At 37.2% G+C, this 20,169-nt stretch overlaps 1 protein-coding gene and 3 pseudogenes across 2 annotated transcripts; 2 read left to right on the top strand and 2 right to left on the bottom strand.

The window, feature by feature from the left end:
• Positions 1-3,338: 3,338 nt before the first annotated feature.
• Positions 3,339-3,836, bottom strand: LOC143615105 (pleckstrin homology domain-containing protein 1 pseudogene; annotated as a pseudogene).
• A 4,338-nt stretch (positions 3,837-8,174) lies between these two features.
• LOC143615116 (DEAD-box ATP-dependent RNA helicase 22-like) lies at positions 8,175-10,500 on the bottom strand. Its single transcript, XM_077088344.1, has 6 exons — positions 10,270-10,500; positions 9,842-10,135; positions 9,633-9,755; positions 8,640-9,530; positions 8,474-8,534; positions 8,175-8,415 (listed from the first exon to the last, which is right to left on the bottom strand). The coding sequence occupies exons 1-6, from the start codon at positions 10,498-10,500 to the stop codon at positions 8,354-8,356; spliced, it is 1,662 nt and encodes a 553-aa protein (XP_076944459.1). The 3' UTR covers positions 8,175-8,353.
• A 2,070-nt stretch (positions 10,501-12,570) lies between these two features.
• On the top strand, positions 12,571-15,920 carry LOC143615972 (uncharacterized protein At2g39920-like; annotated as a pseudogene). Its single transcript, XR_013150576.1, has 4 exons — positions 12,571-12,637; positions 14,724-15,155; positions 15,243-15,440; positions 15,532-15,920. The product of XR_013150576.1 is annotated as an uncharacterized protein At2g39920-like (transcript).
• A 1,778-nt stretch (positions 15,921-17,698) lies between these two features.
• Positions 17,699-19,601, top strand: LOC143615983 (proliferating cell nuclear antigen-like; annotated as a pseudogene).
• The last annotated feature ends 568 nt before the right edge of the window (positions 19,602-20,169 follow it).

Raw genomic sequence — 20,169 nt, forward strand, 5'->3', positions numbered from 1 at the left:
TTTTGGAGGGAAAAGAATTGTGAGAATTAACCAAAATATAACAAGTGTCTACAATTATTTTACTTTATTAGAATAGGTAGATACATATATTAATAGAAAACCTAAAGCCCATGAACAAGGGGCTGGGCTTAAATGTCTGTATTTATAACAAGCACAACATAAGCGCAACATAAACACAACGATACGTAAAAAAAAGTCCATTTTCCTCTTCATTTGCCTTTCACCGAGTTACTTTTCACCAAGCCTCTCTCTAAATGATAAAAGATCATTTTAATGTATCACTCTAACATATCACTGTCCTAAAAGCGTTCACCTTTTCCATTTGCTCGTAGTCGTGTATTGAAGATTTAGTATAGCTAACTAGCTATTATCTTGTTTTGCTTCGCTTTGGGATTTTGAGATTTTCATTTTGAATATGTTTGCAAATAACTACTCAAAAAATTTATACAAGGAAGAAACGTTGGTGATAGCACGAATGCTTGGGTTAGCAAGGGGTTTGCTAGAGACATTATCAAATAGCATACTGAAAAGTTTCCATGCTTTTGGAGAGCAAAATGATCCTTTGTGGTTGTTGATGGCGCATTATGTAACCTCCATCGTGTCGAAAGGATATAGTACTTTGCACTTTCCAAATGAAAGAGGCGAATCTAAGTGCTGGAAGAAACTTGGTTAAAAGGGAGTGACAGATCTCAAACATCGTCAACAAAAAGAGGAGGGGGGGGGGGGGGGGCGGCGGCTATAATGCTGTGCCACTGATCCTCAAGGTCGATGTGTGAGCTTGAAAGCCAAATTGAATCGGCCGCAAGGAGTGTAATCTGATCAACAGAAAGAAGGGAATCTAAAACTGCAATGCAACTTTTTTTATGATAAAAGAAATGCATGGTCATTTTCCAGGTTAATCAAGCGATCTTTTTAACTAGATTTTTTATTTTAAAAAATACTCTCTTTCAAAAAAGTTCTGAATCAATTGGTTACTTACTTACTTTGTACCTTTTTATTTATAAAAACTTGGATTTATTGAATGCATCTTATCATTTTTGAAATTTGACTTGAATTCTTCGTATTAGTCCAATATTGAAAATTTGCAGTTGGACAGTCATTTGTAGTTATGACAGTGGACACACGACGAGACCGTCATATCAACAGCTGGTCCTTTTCAACAGAATTCTTTAGTTTTGAGACAACGCAGTAGGCGCATGGAGTCAATCGTGTACCTTCGGTTTGGTTTGAGATTTTATAAGAGATTAAAATTTAAGAGTATTCATACTACTGTTATGACATTAAACTTAAATGTTATCATTTTATCATCAGAATAAGTCCTGCTTGCGGTGTACGCATATAATGCATGTATGCGTGGGCTCTTGGGTGGACAAAAGTGAAATTGCACTAATTTTGACGTTATTTTACTAATTTCGTGAAAATAGCGTTAAAAATGACGGAAGGTTAATCAGGCATCATGTGGTGGCGTTGATAGCCGAAAGACAAGGCTACATGCACCAATCGGCTTGGGTGTCGATGGTTAAGTGTTATGTGTCTTATGTCCAAGGCTTGATGCAAAACCACTATTGAGCCGAGGGTCTCACTGGAAGCAGCCTCTCTATTCCTATGGGGTAGAGGTAAGGCTGTCTACATCTTACCCTCCTCAGACCCTACCATAGCTTGCTATTTGTGGGATTTACTGAGTACGATGATGATGATGATTTTATCATCAGAATAACGCTAGAGCATGTATACCAAATGCTGAAAAGAAATTAATGAAAATCAATATCAAATATTTTAATATAACAAAAAAAATAATTAAAACCATAAAAGGTAAACAAGAACAAATATGTCAAAAATGATGATACAAGTCATTCAAAATATCAAACCATAGCTGGTCATAAAGTGATATTGAGTTATAGGGTAAAAGAATCGAATCAAAATGCAAGAAAATCTAGCGGTGATCAAACAGGTTTTACCCGCCATGCCGGTTAATGGTAAAGACTAGACCCGGGAAGCGGCCCTATTGTTAATGCTTGGTTCGGGTCCTATGCGGGTCTCTCGGATCCTAGACCTGTTTGTAAGTATCGGGCCTGATTTGTGCAATTTGACGTCTCAGGTCAAACATAAAAAAGCGGGTTTTCCAATTCTCAAAAATCTTCTACAATACGGGTCTCGCGGGTCATACCCAGAACCGATTTATTGGTATTCTCAGGACCCGGGAACCAAACTACATTGTTTTAAATAGAGTGTGAACAGAATACGAAGAAATGGTCACTACCATATTCCATTGACCATGAAAATGACACTATTATTGTGATTCCCACTTGATAGAAGATGTACAAAAGCATAACCACCACAGAGTGTGATTCTTTTAGGATAAGATGCAAAAGACATCACATTATGTAGTACTATTTGCTACAGCAGTACATCTATTGAAATTGAAGGGCATGTGTCATCAAACAGCCTAATTTGATATCAAAATGGACCACATGAGGCACACAAAATCAGATCTCTTATTACAAAATTAGTAAATTAGTGAATTTCCAATGTGGAAACTCGTTTGAAGCATTCATAGATAGGGCTGCTCACGAGTCGAGCCAGGGTGGTTTCGAGCTCGGGCTCTAAATTAGACGAGGCAACTTAGCTAGGCTCTAGCTCGACTTTGAAGTTAAACGAGCTTAAGATCGAGCCAACGAGCCGAGCCATGACTCGAGCCGAGCTTGGGTCGATTTTGGCTAAGTTACAAAAATGATTCAGATCAGCTCAGGATGCTTCAAATCAACTTCTTATAGCTAGTTCTATTCGAGCTTTTATCGAGCGAGTCACGAGCCCGAGCTTCGAGCTTTTTGAACAGCTCTATTCATAGAACACTAACAAGATAATCGATCATTTTACTAACAAGATAATCAAATTGGGTGAAGATTACTGCTTGCATTCCTCATATCTAATTACAGAACACTCTGAAATCATTCATAACTGGTTGCAACTACTGCTAATCATTCATCAATACAGAAGGCAACCTGGCAACAAGCTGCGCTTATAGCCCTTAAATTGATTGTTTAGAAAGAATTTGTATGGACAATATAACTAAAATTATGAAAAATTGCAGTTTGTGTAAGCATTATGATCCGGATCATCAAAACCAGATGAATCGGCGAACTCAACATCTCAATTACCAACTTACCCCTAATTTCAACCTTTACCGACACAAAACCAGCCTATTCGGCGAACTCTAACATCTCAATTACCAAATTAACAACGAAATCATTATAATTATAACAGTACAGTAATTAGATTCACAATCAAACAAACAAAAGCTCACAATACCAGATTATACAAGTACTCTCATAATAAAATCAGCTATTATTATTATTATTATTATTACTATCGTAATCAACGATCTCATTAGCAGTAACGGACCTGGAGTGCTGCACAATCGAGCGTCCAATCGAATTGATCCAATCCTCCTTCTCTTTCTCAGAATCGGCAATGAAGAACATCGTGTCCGAACGAGTGGACAGCTCAAACGCGAACTGTTTATTAATGACGTCTTCGGCTCCTTTGACGGTGAGGCAGGTGGCGACTGGTATGACGCCACGTGGCCTAGATCCGCGAGTGACGATGGCGTCCTTGAACCAGAAGAGTTTGCCTTGTTTGAGAACGAACCAGCGGCGGCGCCAGGTCTTGATGTACTCGCCTTGTTTGGTGAGCCAGCCGGTGCGCTCGGGGTTGGACCAGTACTCCACGCCGTCGTAGTCGTCGGGGTTGGGTGGTGACTCGCCCATCACGGCTCGCCATAGGCTGGCCATACAGATAGATTGATTGTGAGTGCGATGGAAACAAGAGCAGTGTTTATTATGTGTGACACACTGTTTGTTAAAACAAATGAATAATGTGTCGGGTCTCTTTATTTAGGGAAAATGCCGAAAATAAGCTTTTATGATAACAATTTTAGATGTTGTTTTTAAGAAATTTAGAAATGGATATTATAAACTAGTCATGACGAGTATATTTTGATAACATACGAGTAGTTTGTGTAACCAATTACAACTTGTCACATGCCCTAAACTAACCGCAACGAGCAGGTTCACTAATCATTTACTTGTCACGACTAAATAAGTTTAATGTCTCGTAATCAACGCCCACGAGTAATTCATAAGTCCTTTAGTCGCGACGACTAGTTTACCCGATTTACATTCCCTACACGAGTGGTTTATTAGTAGTTAACTCGTCGCGACTAGTTTAACCTTACAATCTACTCGCCGCGACTAAAGACTTATGAATTACTCGTGGATGTTGATTACGAGACATGAAACTTATTTAGTCGTGGCGAGTAAATGATTAGTGAACCTACTCGTTATGGTTAGTTTAAGGGCATGTGGCAAGTTTTAATTGGTTCTACAAACTACTCGTCATGACTAGTTTATAATACTTATTTCTGGATTTCTTGTAAATGACACCTAAAACTTGAAATTGGTTTTCATAAACGCTTATTTTTGAAAATTTCCCCTTTATTTATGATTCCGATACGTGTCATGTGTCACTTTTGGTGAATTATGTCAGCGAAAGATTTGAGTTGCATCTTATGCAAGGTTGTCAGTTCGAATCCTGAGTCCGTTTGAGTTTTCGTCCCACCGAATGTTACACCAGAGAGTTCTACTCTTGAAGCGGCACAACGACTGTAAAGTGGCAGCTGACGGTATGATTTCCTGAGAGAACGCCAAAGCCAAACTTTGAAGACAGTGTGTGCCCGGTTAAGACAATACAGCATGTCCAGAGTGGGGCATCGGGGTCTACAAATTACGGAATACGATAGCCTAAACACAAGAAAGTCGTCGTTCTAAAAAAAACAAGTCATCTAGATCTTTTTTTTAAAATTTATACTTGAGATCGATTTTGCGAACTCTTAGAGTTAATTTAAAGCTTGAGCTCAAACTCAGCTTCGATCTTAAACCAAGATTTAACTCAATGAGCTCGCGAGCACAAGTTTCATACACTAAGCTTTAGAAAACATCGTTATTAATTTATTAATATAAATATACTCTTTTTTAATTAATATGCATGTATTTATATTATAATGCATCAAACCCAGTGCCGGCCCTAAAGGGGAATGAGTGGTCGACAATCATATGCCCGACACCTTGCTAGGCTCGAATTTTTTTTAATTATATGTATTTTATTAAAACAATATGTATATTTAGTTTTTAAACTCAATTACATAACCACTAGCTTGATCTAGTGGCAAAGGAGTACTACTCCAAACCAAAAGGTTATGGGTTTTAGTCTCATTCGAGACATGTGTAATCTTATTTTTATATAAAAAGTTTTTTACACAACCTAAATTATAACCATAACCAAGTAAGCTCATATCAAAATTAAATTGTTTAAACCCAACAAAATACTCCTTTTACTTAATACTTAAAAAATTTTTTGCATTCGGCCCAATTTTTTTTTTTTGCTTTTTCAGAGCCGGCCCTGATCAAACCCAGAAGAGTTTCAAATTAAATATCTTTTTGGGTCTTCCAAAAGTGTTAAGCCCCAACCATGATAATAAGTTAATGTGTAACAAAAAGTTCAAGTTATGGTTTTGAACTCAAGAAAAAAGGAAAGTTTACGAAGTTAGGGGCTGTTTGGCAAATGCTGAACCATTAAGTGCTGAATCAGTAAGAGGTTTGACTGGTTAAGAGCCTCTTAACCAGTAAGTGCTAGTGCTGTTTGGTTGGACCTCTAAATCGTTTGCTTTTCCTCAATTCTATGTTCTAACTGGTTCAGGCATTTCATCAAACACCTTGTGAGCAAACTCAAATTTATGGTCATTCTTATTAATTTCAACCCTGTTGCAATTAATTGCCAGAATCATATCTGAAGAAACACGAAACGTACCAGGCATAGTTCGGATCGTCTTCTACGGGATGATGTAACCAAATCTCGCTCTCCTCCGCTCAGATCTGCAATGGTTTTTGGGGGTGTGGAGGTGACTGCTAAGAAATCTCGAGGATCTCTTGTTTACAGACACAAAAATGGTTATGGTGGTGGCTCTTATTGAGAACAACCCTTAATAAGGAGGTGGAGACCTCCTTATATAGGGAGCCTCATGGCCACCATCATGGTACCCTAATGGGCCTAGCCCAGTTAGGGTTACCTCCACAAAACCCCCTCAGCCCAATAATATTGTATTAGTCCATATAATAAAATAAGCCAAACATAATAAATTAAGGTCGTAAGCCGGGTTTAGTACCATACCCCTACAATATCCAATAGCACTTGCATCCATTTATTTCACATCCAATTTCACTGTCATTATCACTTACATTCATGATTAATTATTTAATTTCAATCCTCTTTATTCGTCACCACATTTTATTGAGTACATGAAGAATCGAGAATCGTTATCTATGGTGTTCGCTCGGTGTGTGGAGGTGTGGTCCATGGTGGGAAGGTGAATAATCGGTGGTGAAGAACAGTGGTGAAGATTGGCGGTGAAGAACAGTGGTGGTCGATGGTGAAAAGGTGAAGAACAATGATGAGGATCGTGGTGAAGAATGGTGGTCGATGTGCTGTGATAGTGATGGAGAAGGATGGTGAAGATCTGTGTGGATGTGTTGAACCATTTAGCAATGTTTCAAAGCTGAATCATTCAGATCTGTGCTGAACCATACAGATGTTGATTGTTAATGAAACAAACAATCTGAAGTCTGACCGAATCAGACTTCAGAGCCATTCAGACCCATTCAGAGGTTAAACAAATAGGCCCTTAGTACATGTCAACTTTTGTGGCATCTTCTCGGGAATTAATGTGAAAATCCCGGGCCTTTGGAGGACAAGGTGAAGATAACAGGTTCCTTTGGGAGCATACAGTGATAGGGCTTTGGCCTCTTATTTTTTTGTATTTAGACTGCTGCATTCTTTAAATTTGGAGAGCCCCGATGTCCCACTCTGGCCAGACTATGTTGTCTTAACCGGCTTGAGACTGGCTTCAAAGTTTGGATTAGGCGTTCCCTCGGAAAACCATACCGCCGATTGCCTCTTAACAGTCGTTGTGTCACAAGAGCAGAACTCTCTCTAGTGTAACACACGGTGGGACAAAAACCAGGTTGGGATCTGGGTTCGAACTGACAACCTTTGCACAAGCCCTAGCTCAAATATTTCATTATCAATATCCACCAAAAAGTAACACAAATGGGATTTGAACTTGGGTCTCCATTGGAGAACCCAAGCCTCTTACCGTGAGGCCACAAGTGAGAGATCTTTGGCCTCTTAATTGTTTTTTTTTAATATTACATTATTATAACTAATTTTACTCGTATTTGTTTTTTTAATAATTTTTAATGTAAAAGGTTCCAAATATATCGTTGAGACATGTTCATTTTTATCTACGCGTTGTTAAAACTTTACTTAAAACCGAGCTTAGTCAAATTTTATTAAACATTTATTGAACATTTCGATATAAATTTGACACGGCTAGATTTTGAGTAAATTTTATGACAACATGCATATAAAAATAAACATGTCTCAACGGCATATTCAAAATTATAAATTAAAAGTAATAAAAGAAAAACCAAGTGTGGGTAAAATTAGTTATAATAATGCAATATTAAAAAACACAAAAAAACAATTAAGAAGCCAGGCGCGTTGAGGCCAAAAATGTTGTGAAAGACACGCTGAAACTAAACATGTCATCAAAAACGTGTTTACAAGGGACATTTCAGGAAACTTATATAGACAGGGACAAAATGTTCTCTCTCTATGCTAGTAGAACATAATGAGAATTTTAAATGTTATTTTTCCATCTCCAACTTTAAATCGTAAAAATGACTGGCTTATGAACCAAAATGCTATTGGTGCAATCAGTGTTGGCCCGTAAATCTGCAATCATTCATTTGGGCTGGGCAGGCCCGTTAGGAGGTAGGCGGCAGGATGGTTAACTCAGATAAGGATCAAGAATTTGTTTTGTTATTTATTAGTGAAATATAAACCTAGTCTAATTAGGATTTGTATTTGTGATCAAATTAGTATTTTTCAAGTTCTTGTAATCGCTACATATATCCGAGCTTGTGGGCTGTATGGTTGATTGGTTCTTTCAAGTTAATTAAAGATTCTTAGATCGAGTCATGATCTAAACCAGTGTTTGAATTTTGTGGTTCGATTCTGGTTAGCCTAAATAAACCCATGGCCCGTAGCCCGTTCCATAGTTCCAATCAAAACTATGTCATTCTTTCGGCATAAGAAATCAAGTTATCATGTATGCCAGTCATAAAAATACTGTTACATTAAAAATAAAAGATGTATAAGATGATTCCTACAACTTTTCATCTAAATCTAAACAACCTTTAATGCGCAATAAGATTATAATTCTAACCATTCATTGCTTTTAAGCTGCCTGCTCCTTAGCGCATAATGTCTCACGTCTAGCACCTGCGGTAGTGTTACCAACTACATTATATCAGTAATTTCATATTTTCATCTCACCCAAAAAAAAAAGTCTATATACCTTCTTGACCTCGCTTTTTCAATTTCTTCCTAAAGCTTCGCTTCCTGCTAAATGCCTTTTCCTATACCCATATAATAACATAAATAAATATCCATGTGAAAGAAAACCAATCTTGTTAATGGTTATTAACATGCTGTTCAAATTAAAAGCGCAAAAGCATACTTACCACAGGCTCACATACTTTCCCAGCTTGCCGAACTGCAGCCACAAGATCACGGTTTGACTCATTGTACATACTTGTAACTAGCCCGGGCTGACCTGCTCTAGCAGTCCGGCCCACCCTGTGCAAGAAATCAACCGCAGACGTAGCAAATTCGGCCTGGATAACGTGTGAAACATTGGGAATATCCGTCCCACGAGCAGCAGCATCAGTGCACACAAAGATGCCACCTTTTTCTTGAAAATCGATCAAGTTTCTCGTACGGTCTTCTAACGAGCTCTCACTGTGATAACAGTAACATTCAATACCTGCTCTCTGTAAAACCTTGGCAATAGCTTCAACAGCCTCAACCGTGTTTGCAAACACCATTGTTCGACTACAACCGCTTGTTAAGCTCGTGTCAAATTTATGATTCACAGCATCTATAAGTACATCCACTTGTGTGTCGACTGTAACTTCAACCCACTTCTGCTCTAACCTCGGATTGTGGCGATGAAGATAAAGCCCACTAACCCACGTGGCATCCGGAAACAATCGTCTGAGTTCACCACCAGCCGTTCGCTTTCCATTTTCGGGTAGTGTTGCTGCAACAAAAATGTATTGCTTACTGCGTTCGTATATCTCTCTCGTCCTTCTCCAGTCTCTTTTCTTCATGATAACTGCTTCATTCTTTTCAATGGAATTCCCAATATCCGTCTCATCCTCACTCTCTTCATTGTTTTCTAGATCCAGCTGGATACTGGATTCAGACTCCATATCATCTAATAATAACTTGTTTTCAGGTGGAGAATTTTTGGCACGTGACAAGAGTTTTTCATCAAAACGAAACATATTTATGAGGCGGATAACTTGGTTTTGAAAACTCCCACACAAGAGCATGTCAGCTTCATCAAAAACCTAGGGATTATTTACAAAATTTAAGACATTAACTAGTTTACAATTAGTTTGTGTATGAATCAACTAAAGTAAAGCAGGTACATGGATGGTTACCATACATACCACATGTTTAACATCACGAATAAACGGAGCACGGCGTCGCCTTTCAGGATCAATTGCGTGAAGGTAGTTCAAAAGAGCGGCTGGTGTTGAGACGACTACGTTTGGTTTATTAACTGGCCATCCCTATAATCGAGAATCACAGCACGATTATATTAGGTTAAATTTATTTAGAAAATTACACTAGAGCATATTAGAATTAGAGTAAGCACCTGCCGGCGGCCACAGACAGCTGCAACTCGAAGAAGTGGCCGACCATCAACATGATTGCAGATAGAGTTGGCCATACAAACGACTTGGTCGCATAACATGACGTTAGGGCAAAGAACAAGCGAAATATGATGAGGAGTGCTTTCATCATTATAATTTGTTGTGGTGGTGGTGGAATGAGTTAAAAGGAGATGGTTATGGAACAATGGAATAAGGTAAGCATGTGTTTTGCCGCTACCGGTTTCTGCAGCAACGACAACATCATTTCCAGCAAGTATAGGTGGTATAGAAGCAGCCTGAAGCAAGCAGTGTGTATAATGGACACTAGCAATCACAATCACAATTACAATATATCTATCTAGATGATAATAATAATAATAATAATAATAATAATAATAATAATGATGATGATGATGTATCTGAATGTTACCTGAATGAGAGAAGGACGAGTGAGAGAAAGAGCACGGGATAGTTTATCAGAAATGCCTAGCGCACTCCATGAAACAGTTTGATCGGCAAAGAAGGTATCATCATCATCATCGGCCTTTGTAGGAGTAGTAGTAGAAAATGCCCTAATTCCACCACCACCACAAGGACGGTGGTGGTGGTGGAATAAGACAAGTAATTTGGGAGATGGTCTTCTTGTTGCTGTTGTTATCATGCGGAAACTGAGAATTGGTTGAAGAAGAATCATCAGATTCGATTTTATTTTGATTTCGGCGCGGACGCCGGTGGTGCCAAAGATTGATTATAAGATCAGATTTCGTTTCAGTTGTAAGGATTTTGTTGTGCGGGTGGGGGTTTTATTCGGGGGAAAATCCCAAAGTAGCTGAGATTTCAAATTTGTCCCTCCAAATTCAAGATTTCAAATTTGTCTCATATTATCTTGTCGTCGTCGACATGTTAGGGAATACTGTCGATGTGTTACTAAACGAACCGGAGAACGACACGTGGCCGGAATCTGGCCGGAATAGGTCGTCTACGATGTGTTATCGAGGCCATTTTATCGCAGACGATTTGTTATACATGTTCTTGTTCACGACGTCAACGCCGTTCTGCCATACCTGATGCCCGTGTTCACATCGCTGACGACGGCTTACCGGATCTCATGGCCGGCGACTTGTTGACAAAACATAGGATTGAAGATGCGTTTCCGGTGCTAACAAAGGGTCGAAAATGCGTTTCCGGTGCTAACCTATTTTGGCCAGACTCCGGCCATGTGTCGTTCTCCGCTTCGTTTAGTAACACGTCGTCAGTATTCCTTAACATGTCGACGACGACAAGATAATTATGGGTCAAATTTGGAATCTTGAATTTGGAGGGACAAATTTGAAATATCATTTTATAGATGGGCTATTTTGGGGATTTTCCCTTTGTTTGGCATGTCGTGTTTCACTTTTCAGGGGCTGCTTCTGCAAATAACATTGGTTTTCGTTTTGCAGTAATGGGAATTGGAATTGATTTCAATTTCTTGTGATGTTCGTTTTGTTGGAACTGAAATCTTAATTTTATTTTGGTTTGTTTTGTTGAGAAAAAATTGGAATTGGAATTCAATTCCTTTAAAATTCTATGCAGTAGAACCTAACCATTGTTAATGGTTTGGTTTTGTTGGGTTTCAATTTTCAAAGGTCTAGTTTCAGTTTTCGGTATGGCTTGGCTCATGGTTTAATTTAAAACCATCAAAACCGAACGGCAAGTGCCTATACGCAAAATTTTATTTTTTTAATTGAAAAGAAACTATGATAATATTATACTCAAATTAAAGAGAATTAAATGCTCGTTTTATGATATTTTTTTTACAAAAAATATTAATATACGAAAAAGTTATGACTGTTAAAATTGTGGGGTATTTAGGTTAAAAATGAAATTATAAAGAATAAATGGTTAAAAGATAAAGGACCAAAGGACCAAAGTTATAACTATTCTTTGAATAAAAGTTGATTAAAGTTAAGGGGGCAAAGTTGTAAATATTTTGGAGAAAAATGAAAAACACATGAGATTGAATGCTAGACTGACCATTTACCTTATTTGAGGTTGTACCATGTGTTTAAACAATTGTAAATCCCTTAAAATCAATCGTATTAATTTGGCTATATCTCTTATATTATATATAGTACAAATGATCCTCTATAGTCTATTTTCATTTTCGTATTGTCAATGCAAGTGAGGCTGAGTCGTTTCTACTCCCCCCCCCCCTCCTCTCCTTACGAGCGACTCACTCACTGTCACACGGTGCCATGATACGCATGATCTAAAGTGTTAACGCGCTTGTCATGATTATATAAGATATTTAAATTATTTATGTATAAGATTATATGCTATATAAACAAGAAAAAAAATGTATATAAAATTTGAATGAAGGTGACATATATATTAGAAAACTGTTACAACTTACAACGTGAAACATAACATGTGTTTTTGTGTTATGCAAATCTGCAAGAAACAAATCAACAATCACCTATTTTGACTCATTCATAGCATCGAATCATCTTAAACTTATTATTTCTTTCGCTTCTGTTCAATTCACATGTTATCTAATCTCACCAACACCATCCTCTGGTTCCGGTTCATAGCATCTAATCATCTTCAACTTAGTTCTTCTATTTCTGCCAAATTCAGGGTGAAAAACTTTCGAATTAATTAGTGTTTATGATATTTTATGTTGCAGGTAGAGTTTGATTGCATATGAGATCACTTAAAACTTTTGTGTATTCATAGACTTCGGGTCAAAATGTCAGCATATGGCCATGAGATGGAAGGGGAGTATTCTGCAAGTCTATCTAGCGGTTAGGAATCTGGTACGCATGTAACTAGGGCTGTAAAGACTGTTTGACGGGAAGTTCCTTTAACCATAGTTATTAAAAACGGTCACCTATTGCGCCTAGACGCTATTTTAGGTGAGGCGATGATTTAGCGTTTCTAAATAGGAAAGACGCAATTCTAGGAGCAATTTTCGTTTTTTGAATTTTTTTTCTTTATTTTTTAAGATTTCTTTGATTTTCATTAACAGAGTTACCTAAAAAAAAACAAATTTACTTAATTTAATCCAATCCTCCTGTATGATTATCTACGATTCTAGATGATGAATGCTTAGGTGATTTTGTTATTATTTAATAATTATGATCATGTTTCTTTTAGTTTAATTTGCTTTGCTAAATGCCAATTATATGATTTAAACTTTAAAACTAAAATTTAAAGGTGAGCTTTTTAATCTAGAAAATTATTATTTGTTCTAGAAATTGCAGACATAATTAGGAGTCTGATTTAATCTAAAATGTGTATAGCTACTACAGAATTTACGTTGGCTGTTGATGCTATTAAACTTTAGCTTTTGGTATTGGATAATTTTGGGGCTTTGGACTTTTGATATCGGATAAGTTTGGGCATTAGAACTATGCGATTCAAGTTTTGGAAAACATAAATATATTTTTATATATTTTTCATTGTGCGTTTTTTTTTTCTTGGACCCTCGCTTTTTTGCACCTTGCGCCTAGGCCCCAGGCAAGGCCTATGCGCCTTGAGTGCGCCTAGCGCATTTGATAACTATGCCTTTAACTAAATGAATGAACACGAACAAAGGCAATGTTTATGCAATTGTGTTCGTGAATGTTCAATAATGTGTTTGTTTACGTTTGTTAATGTTTGTTTGTTTGTTTATTAAAGGTTTTTAAAACAAACTGTCTTTAGAGACTTATGTATGTGCGTTCGCAGACATAAGCCCGTTACACACATTTTAAGCAAAAACAAACAGAACATGAGCCTTTGACCATGTCGTCTTTCACGGATGGCCCTCCCGTCTTTGAGTCCCCTTTTACTCATGGATGAAGCCTGGCTACTCTCTTCCATGTTCCCCTATGATTCACTCGCACTCACACCTGCCATAATACGGATAAGATTATACATTTTATTTAAATTAGTTTCGTATATGTTATAGAAAAATAGAAAAAAAGTTGATATAGATATAAAAATTTGAACGAAGTTGGCATATATTAAAGTAAAGTGTTACGCCTAGAAACCTAACATGCGTTTGTCTCCCATTTCAATCTCAATTTCATCCGTTTGGTCAATTTGATCACATGATTCACATTCAGCAGTTAATTTGATCACGTAGTTTACATTCAAGAGACCAAGTTGGATGAAACTCTATTCAAAACTTGAATTAATTAATTAATTAATTTGTGTTTATGATATTTTATGTTGCAGGTAGAGTTTGATTGCATATGTGATTACTTTGAACTTTTGTGTATTCATAGATTTCGGGTCAAAATGTCGGCATATGGCCATGAGATGGAAAGAGAGTATTCTAGCAGTCAGGAATCAGGTACGCATGAACTGTTCGGCAAATTGTTCATGGACTGTTTGGTGGGAAGTTCATTTAATTAAACAAATAATTATGTTCGGGAACTTTCGATAATGTGTTTGTTTATGTTCGTTAATGTTTGTTTGTTTATTAAAGGTTTTCAATACTTTTTAATTACTTTTCTAATCTTATCATATAGATTTAAGCAAAATTATTAGGTATGAAACAAAAACAAAAAATGTATATGACTATTATGTATGTGAATTTTTATATGTATATGCAAAATTAACATATGAACGTCAAATATAAAACGTTGTTTGTGTTCATTTGTGTTCGTAAACCGTTCACGAACAAGTTCATTTCCTTAATGAACGAACACGAACAAGAAATTCCGTTCAGTTAGCTGTTCGTGAACCGTTCACTTGTTCGATAAAACGATAAAAACTTAACAGACGAACATGAACTAGGTCTCGTTCGGTTCGATTCGTTTACAGGCCTACACGTGACATTCATAACAAGGGGTATTTTGGTCATTTTCTACATTTCAGTTTTGGTAATTGGTTTCTTGAACTATGAATCTGTAGATATGGGAAGTGAATTTAGATTGGAATCTGTGATCTACATGTCTTCGTTTGCTGCAACGATCTTGGTTGGTGTTCTTGTAATGATCGGGATCTTGTTGATGACGGTTCTAATTGCGTTGGTGGTCATGTTACAATCATGTGAAAGACGTAATTCTAAAGCTGTTGAAATGTTAAGATCTGATAATCAGTTTGATCTTAATGTTTATGATTATTGCAAAACGGTTTCTCTACACGCAGAACTTAATATTAATAACTTTGAATCATACCTGAAATTTGTAAAAATGTAGCTGTTAAGTATGTTAAAGATGGTCATTACACTAGAGATTTGAGTACCATGATGTCACTTGTTGATGAGTCTTTCAAGAATGTTACGCCTGGTGTTGGTGGTCGCGATGTGGTGTTAATGGACATAGACGACTTATATGTACATGGGTAGTTGCATAATCTTTACACTTTTAATTTTGGAAGATTTATATGGGTACAAATATGCATTTGTCTAATGTGATTTTCATGGTGTAGGTTACATGATTATGGTCATCATGATGTTAAAGAGGCCGAGCGTATGAAGCACACAGCGTTTGTGCAAATATACACGAAGTTATGGTCTGCAGGATGGCTGTTGGTTTTATTGTCAAGGGAGTCTGAGAGACAACGTGTTGTTGTCATTGACATGCTTATAGCGGCTCGATGTGGAGGATGGTCTGACTTAATCATGAGGTATTGCTAGAGGGCAAAACAGTCTTTTGCCACTCGGAAATTGAATCACTTGTCATTGACATGATTATCTGATTGGTGTGATGCGATGCAGATCGGATGAGGAGATGAAAATGGATACTCATGAGCATTTTTCAAAGCAAAAGGCGATTATGCAAGCTGAGGGCTACAATATTGCAGCGGTGATCAGTAGTCGTTTGGATCTTTTAGTGGGCATGTATATCAGTACACAAGTCTTCAAGCTTCCGAATCCATTCATTTCATTAGAAGTGGAAAGCTAATGCTTTTAGAGGGATAAAAACCGGTTGATACATACACCATTGTATATAAATTAGTAGCATGCCATCAAAGAAAGAATTTAGAGCCAAATTGGGTGTTTAGAAACTTGTTACTAGAGCATACTTGTTTTAGGCTAATGATAATGCATCTTCTTGGGCATTTTATGCTATAATCACGAAAATAACCTTAATTAAAAAAGATATATAACATGTTGCCTTGTTTTTAAAAGACATATATTTAAGAGTTTTAAGATATAATATCATTGCACACATAAAGAGTGGCCTATGTGCTCTCTAAGCACATAATACATGGACACCTCAGAATGGTGTAACATGGCCACTTTGATACCCAACGGCGAAGCTTGGATGAAAACGCAGGAAAGCGGTCGAACTCAAAATTTTCGGATAAAAACGGATATATTTATGCTACTGGGGTAAAAAGGGGTGGGGGTGGTGGACCCCGGGCCACTATATACCCTCCGCCCCTCACTGCCACTGGTAGTTATAGATTGGGTATAATAGTGCAAATTAGACTGTGGCGGAACGTTAAACTAAAAAAAAAAACAAACGTTCAAAACATTAAATCATGTGCGCCATAAAGCTACACGAACATGATCCATATTTTAGAATTAAGTGAACAAACTGCACGAAAATTATCAAAGAGTATACAATGTTTGCCATAATCGAAAAGCAGTTTGCCTATAGTTTAAGTCATTGCATTTTTAAGTAAATGAATAAACCCACTTATGCAGTTCGGCAACACATGAAATCAAGTCCTTCATTTTCTAACCGCGAATGTTGCAACGATTATAATTTCATCTTTCATTTCTTGTAAGATGAATCCAATGAAAACTGTTAGATATTTTAGTGTAATTGGATTTACATGTTCATCAATGTGAATCACAATATTCATCCAACAAGTTAGAAGGTGCAGAGCGCAGCTTGTTTAGTTGTTTGAGTTTATTATGGTTATTAGGGGTAAACTCCTAGGCAATTCAAGTTCCAAGGGGGCGATGCGTCGATGCCTCAATCCTCTTCAACATATCAGTGACGTTCGAAAGAGACTATATTTGGCCTAACTATATATGTTTAACATTAGATACTTATATAGTTCACAACGCAAATTGCATAATATCGAAGGAATAAGGATCAATCTAAAGAAACCATGTCTCCTATTCTTGTGGAGATATACCTAGGGCTCACATATAGTGTATACCTACCTATACACGATAAGACACGAACATGAAACATGTATACATGTACACGGCATGAAAACTTATTGCGTACCTGTATCCCAAACCCGAACATGTTAATACCTGGTATACACGATAACACACGAACCTGCCGGATAATCTGAGCATGGTTCGGCCGTCCGGTGGCCAGTGGCGCCGCTGCAACTGCGAGGAGTCCATACTATGTCAGAAATGTGGAGAGGTAGACCGAAGAATCAAAGGGTTGCGACTACCGGAGACGTGGAGGGAAACCACTGTACTACTGGAGATCCGTAGAGGGAGAATCGGAGAAGGGTTTGTGCCCCGTCTAATTGATGTTGGATTGGAATGGTGTGCATCGTGTTCAATTGTTTGGTATAAAAATTTATGGTTAACTAGTTAGGGTATATAACATATTATATATTTTACTTATAAAAAAATCTAGTCAGGTAGTAACAAGTACTTAACAGGTAAACGTGTATTTTACCTATTTACAAGTGAAAATTAGTAGGTAGATTTGTGTTTACCTATTTAGTACACGAAACCTGTTAAGACCTTACCTGATATCTGTTAAAGTCGTGTAAGTTCGTGTCGTGTATTCATATATCGTGTCTAAATTGCCAGATATACGTAACATAAAATACAAATAAATACAATAGAATTAATATCTTAATCTTTTTTTCATGAAGTGATAAAACGCTGTCGTTTGGATGCCAATATCTCTCAAAATTACAACCGTTCCCGCCAAATCACATACGTCTTCTACCTACCCTTCTCCTTGATTCAGTATACACAAACAGACGAAACTGTTGGAGGTGACGTTGATGCATGCGAGCTTGTTGAAGAAAGTGATACAATCCATGAAGGATCTGGTCAACCAAGCAAACTTCGACTGGTCCTTCACCGGACTCTCACTGCAGGCCTTGGATCCAACACACGAGGCAATGCTGACGCTTCTTCTCAGATCCGAGGCATTCGATCATTACCGCTGCGATCGTAACCTCACAATGGGATTGAACCTCCATAACATGTCTAGAATGCTCAGGTGTGCCGACGACGTCACTATCATAGCCCCCGACAATGCGCTGATTGCGTCACTTTCACGTTCGATAGCCTCGGTAATGACACCGATTTGTTAACAAGCTTATTACCTGTTTAGATTGTATTGTACTTATTTAATTGTTGAGGAGGGTCTAATTTTAAGTCTGTAACATCTCAATTGACAAACACATAGTAGGGGGTATATTCGTCATTGCACTACATTTTATTATAACTATTACATTTAAATAAAATGAAGAAATCCATGTCATTGCCACGTAGTTGCCACATAACATGCCACGTCATCATAACAGTTAAAAGTTTGTTAGTCTGGGATTAATGTTATTGGTAACGAAGTTGAAAGTTGGGATTATTATTGGCCAATAGTTAATAGTTTAGATTATTAAAATCCATTTTTCCATTATCTTAATTGTTTTAAAAAATATACATTCTTATATAATTAAAAACCTTGCGGCTTGAAGGATATTTATTATTCTTTGTTAATCTTTGGTTATTTTTCCTTCATGTTTGTAAGCATGTTCGTGTATGAAGAAAATGAGACGATTAGTTTATCGTGTTTGGTTTGTATATAGCACCAATGTTTTGCCCGAGCCTTACCTTTAGCTTACGTTATGCTACATCATGAATTTGATTTGGCTTTGATTTTGTCATATTTTAATGGTGATTTGTTATTTTGATAATTTTGAATGAAATGCCTAAAATGTATGGTCAGAAACTGCTTTTGAGATGAAGCTGAGGGACATAGATAGGGATGATCTTGAACTACCGGAAACAGTATATGACGCCGTTGTTCAAATGCCATCATCTGAGTTTGCAAGAATCTGCAGAGATCTTAGCACCATAGGAGACTACGGTATTCATTTCATAATCTTCATCTTAATCAAATCCTAAATGCGTATTGTTTAGTCAAATTCCTGGTTGTAGTTGTGATATCTGTTACAAAAGAAGGCTTGAGGTTTTCAACTAAAGGTGATATTGGTACTACAAGTATTGTGTATGAACATAACACTTTTGTTGACAAGGTATGCAGACTAATCATATGATTTAGCATTTTCAATCTATGTGAACATCTTCTCATTGGCGTGTGAACTTTTGTAGCAAGAAGAGGAGACTATAATCGAAATGGAGAGACCGGTTTCATTGACATGTTCTCTGAGGTTCCTGAACTTGTTTACAAAGGCAACCCCATTGGCTAACCAAGTGATATTGTGCTTCTCTTCTGAATTGCCAATTGTGGTCGAATACATAATTCAAGGCATGGGAGACATGAGGTTTCATTTGGCTCCAAAGATTGAAGAAGATAAAACTGATAGAAAAATCAAACGGCAGAGAAAAAACATGGATTTTAGCTATTTTATGAAAGAAGATATGGAGGACATAAAACGACATCGAGCGAAGACAGAAATGATCAAGGAGGAGAAGCTGCGGCTTAAGAAGGAGGAACACGAAAATAAAGTTATTCTCTTGAAGGAGGAAGTGCGCATGATGCAGCAAAAACAAATGGATACAGATATGCAGTTCTTCTTAACACAGCATGATAATTTGACCGGAGCGGCATTGAAAGCGGTGCTAGCACGAAAGCGTGATATAGCACAACGTAGGGGATGGGAATGAAACGCTATTTTATAATTGTTTTCATTATTAAATTATCTTGTAGTTTTTAAGTAATGAAATGTTAAAATTAGTCAATCAGTTTGACCTTAGTATTTATGATCATTGCTAAACGGTTTTTCTACACGATGAACTTAAGGGAGCCCGAGAAACAACGTGGTGTGGCGATTAACATGCTTACAGAGGCTCGATGTAAAGGCTGCCGTGAATTGACCATGAGTATTGTTATACGGCATAACAGTCTTTTGCCATTGATAATGTCTCATTTGAACTCTCTTATGGTCGCTTCAATGGTCGGAGCAAGCGACTGTGGACGCCTAGTCTCCAAGTCTCCATCACATTGTATCTTGTGTGCATTAGTAGAAGTAGTTCACAACTAACTCGACTCATTTACAATATCATAAGTCATACCAATGGAGGCATCGCTTTTGTTTTGGCAACAGTTAATAACTAATCAAAATATATTGCACAAGGGATGCTGCAGTTTTGAATAAATAATCTATAAATATAACATATCAATTGGAATTAGTTCTACAGTCTTCACTCATCATCATCGTCGTACTCAGTATATCC

This window comes from Bidens hawaiensis, unplaced genomic scaffold, assembly GCF_021521415.1.
Source record: "Bidens hawaiensis isolate Kalapana, Puna unplaced genomic scaffold, B.hawaiensis_p1.1 tig00002306_1, whole genome shotgun sequence".
Classification (NCBI taxonomy): domain Eukaryota; kingdom Viridiplantae; phylum Streptophyta; class Magnoliopsida; order Asterales; family Asteraceae; genus Bidens; species Bidens hawaiensis.

What these genes read in the sequence shown, in the direction of transcription:
- LOC143615116 (XM_077088344.1), bottom strand. Translation starts at nt 10,500, where the DNA reads ATGATAACAACAGCAACAAGAAGACCATCTCCCAAATTACTTGTCTTA. An exon ending in CTCGTCCTTCTCTCATTCAG is followed by an intron (nt 10,136 to 10,269) that starts GTAACATTCAGA and finishes TGCTTGCTTCAG; the next exon opens with GCTGCTTCTATACCACCTAT. An exon ending in GAAAAAGCGAGGTCAAGAAG is followed by an intron (nt 8,416 to 8,473) that starts GTATATAGACTT and finishes GATATAATGTAG; the next exon opens with TTGGTAACACTACCGCAGGT.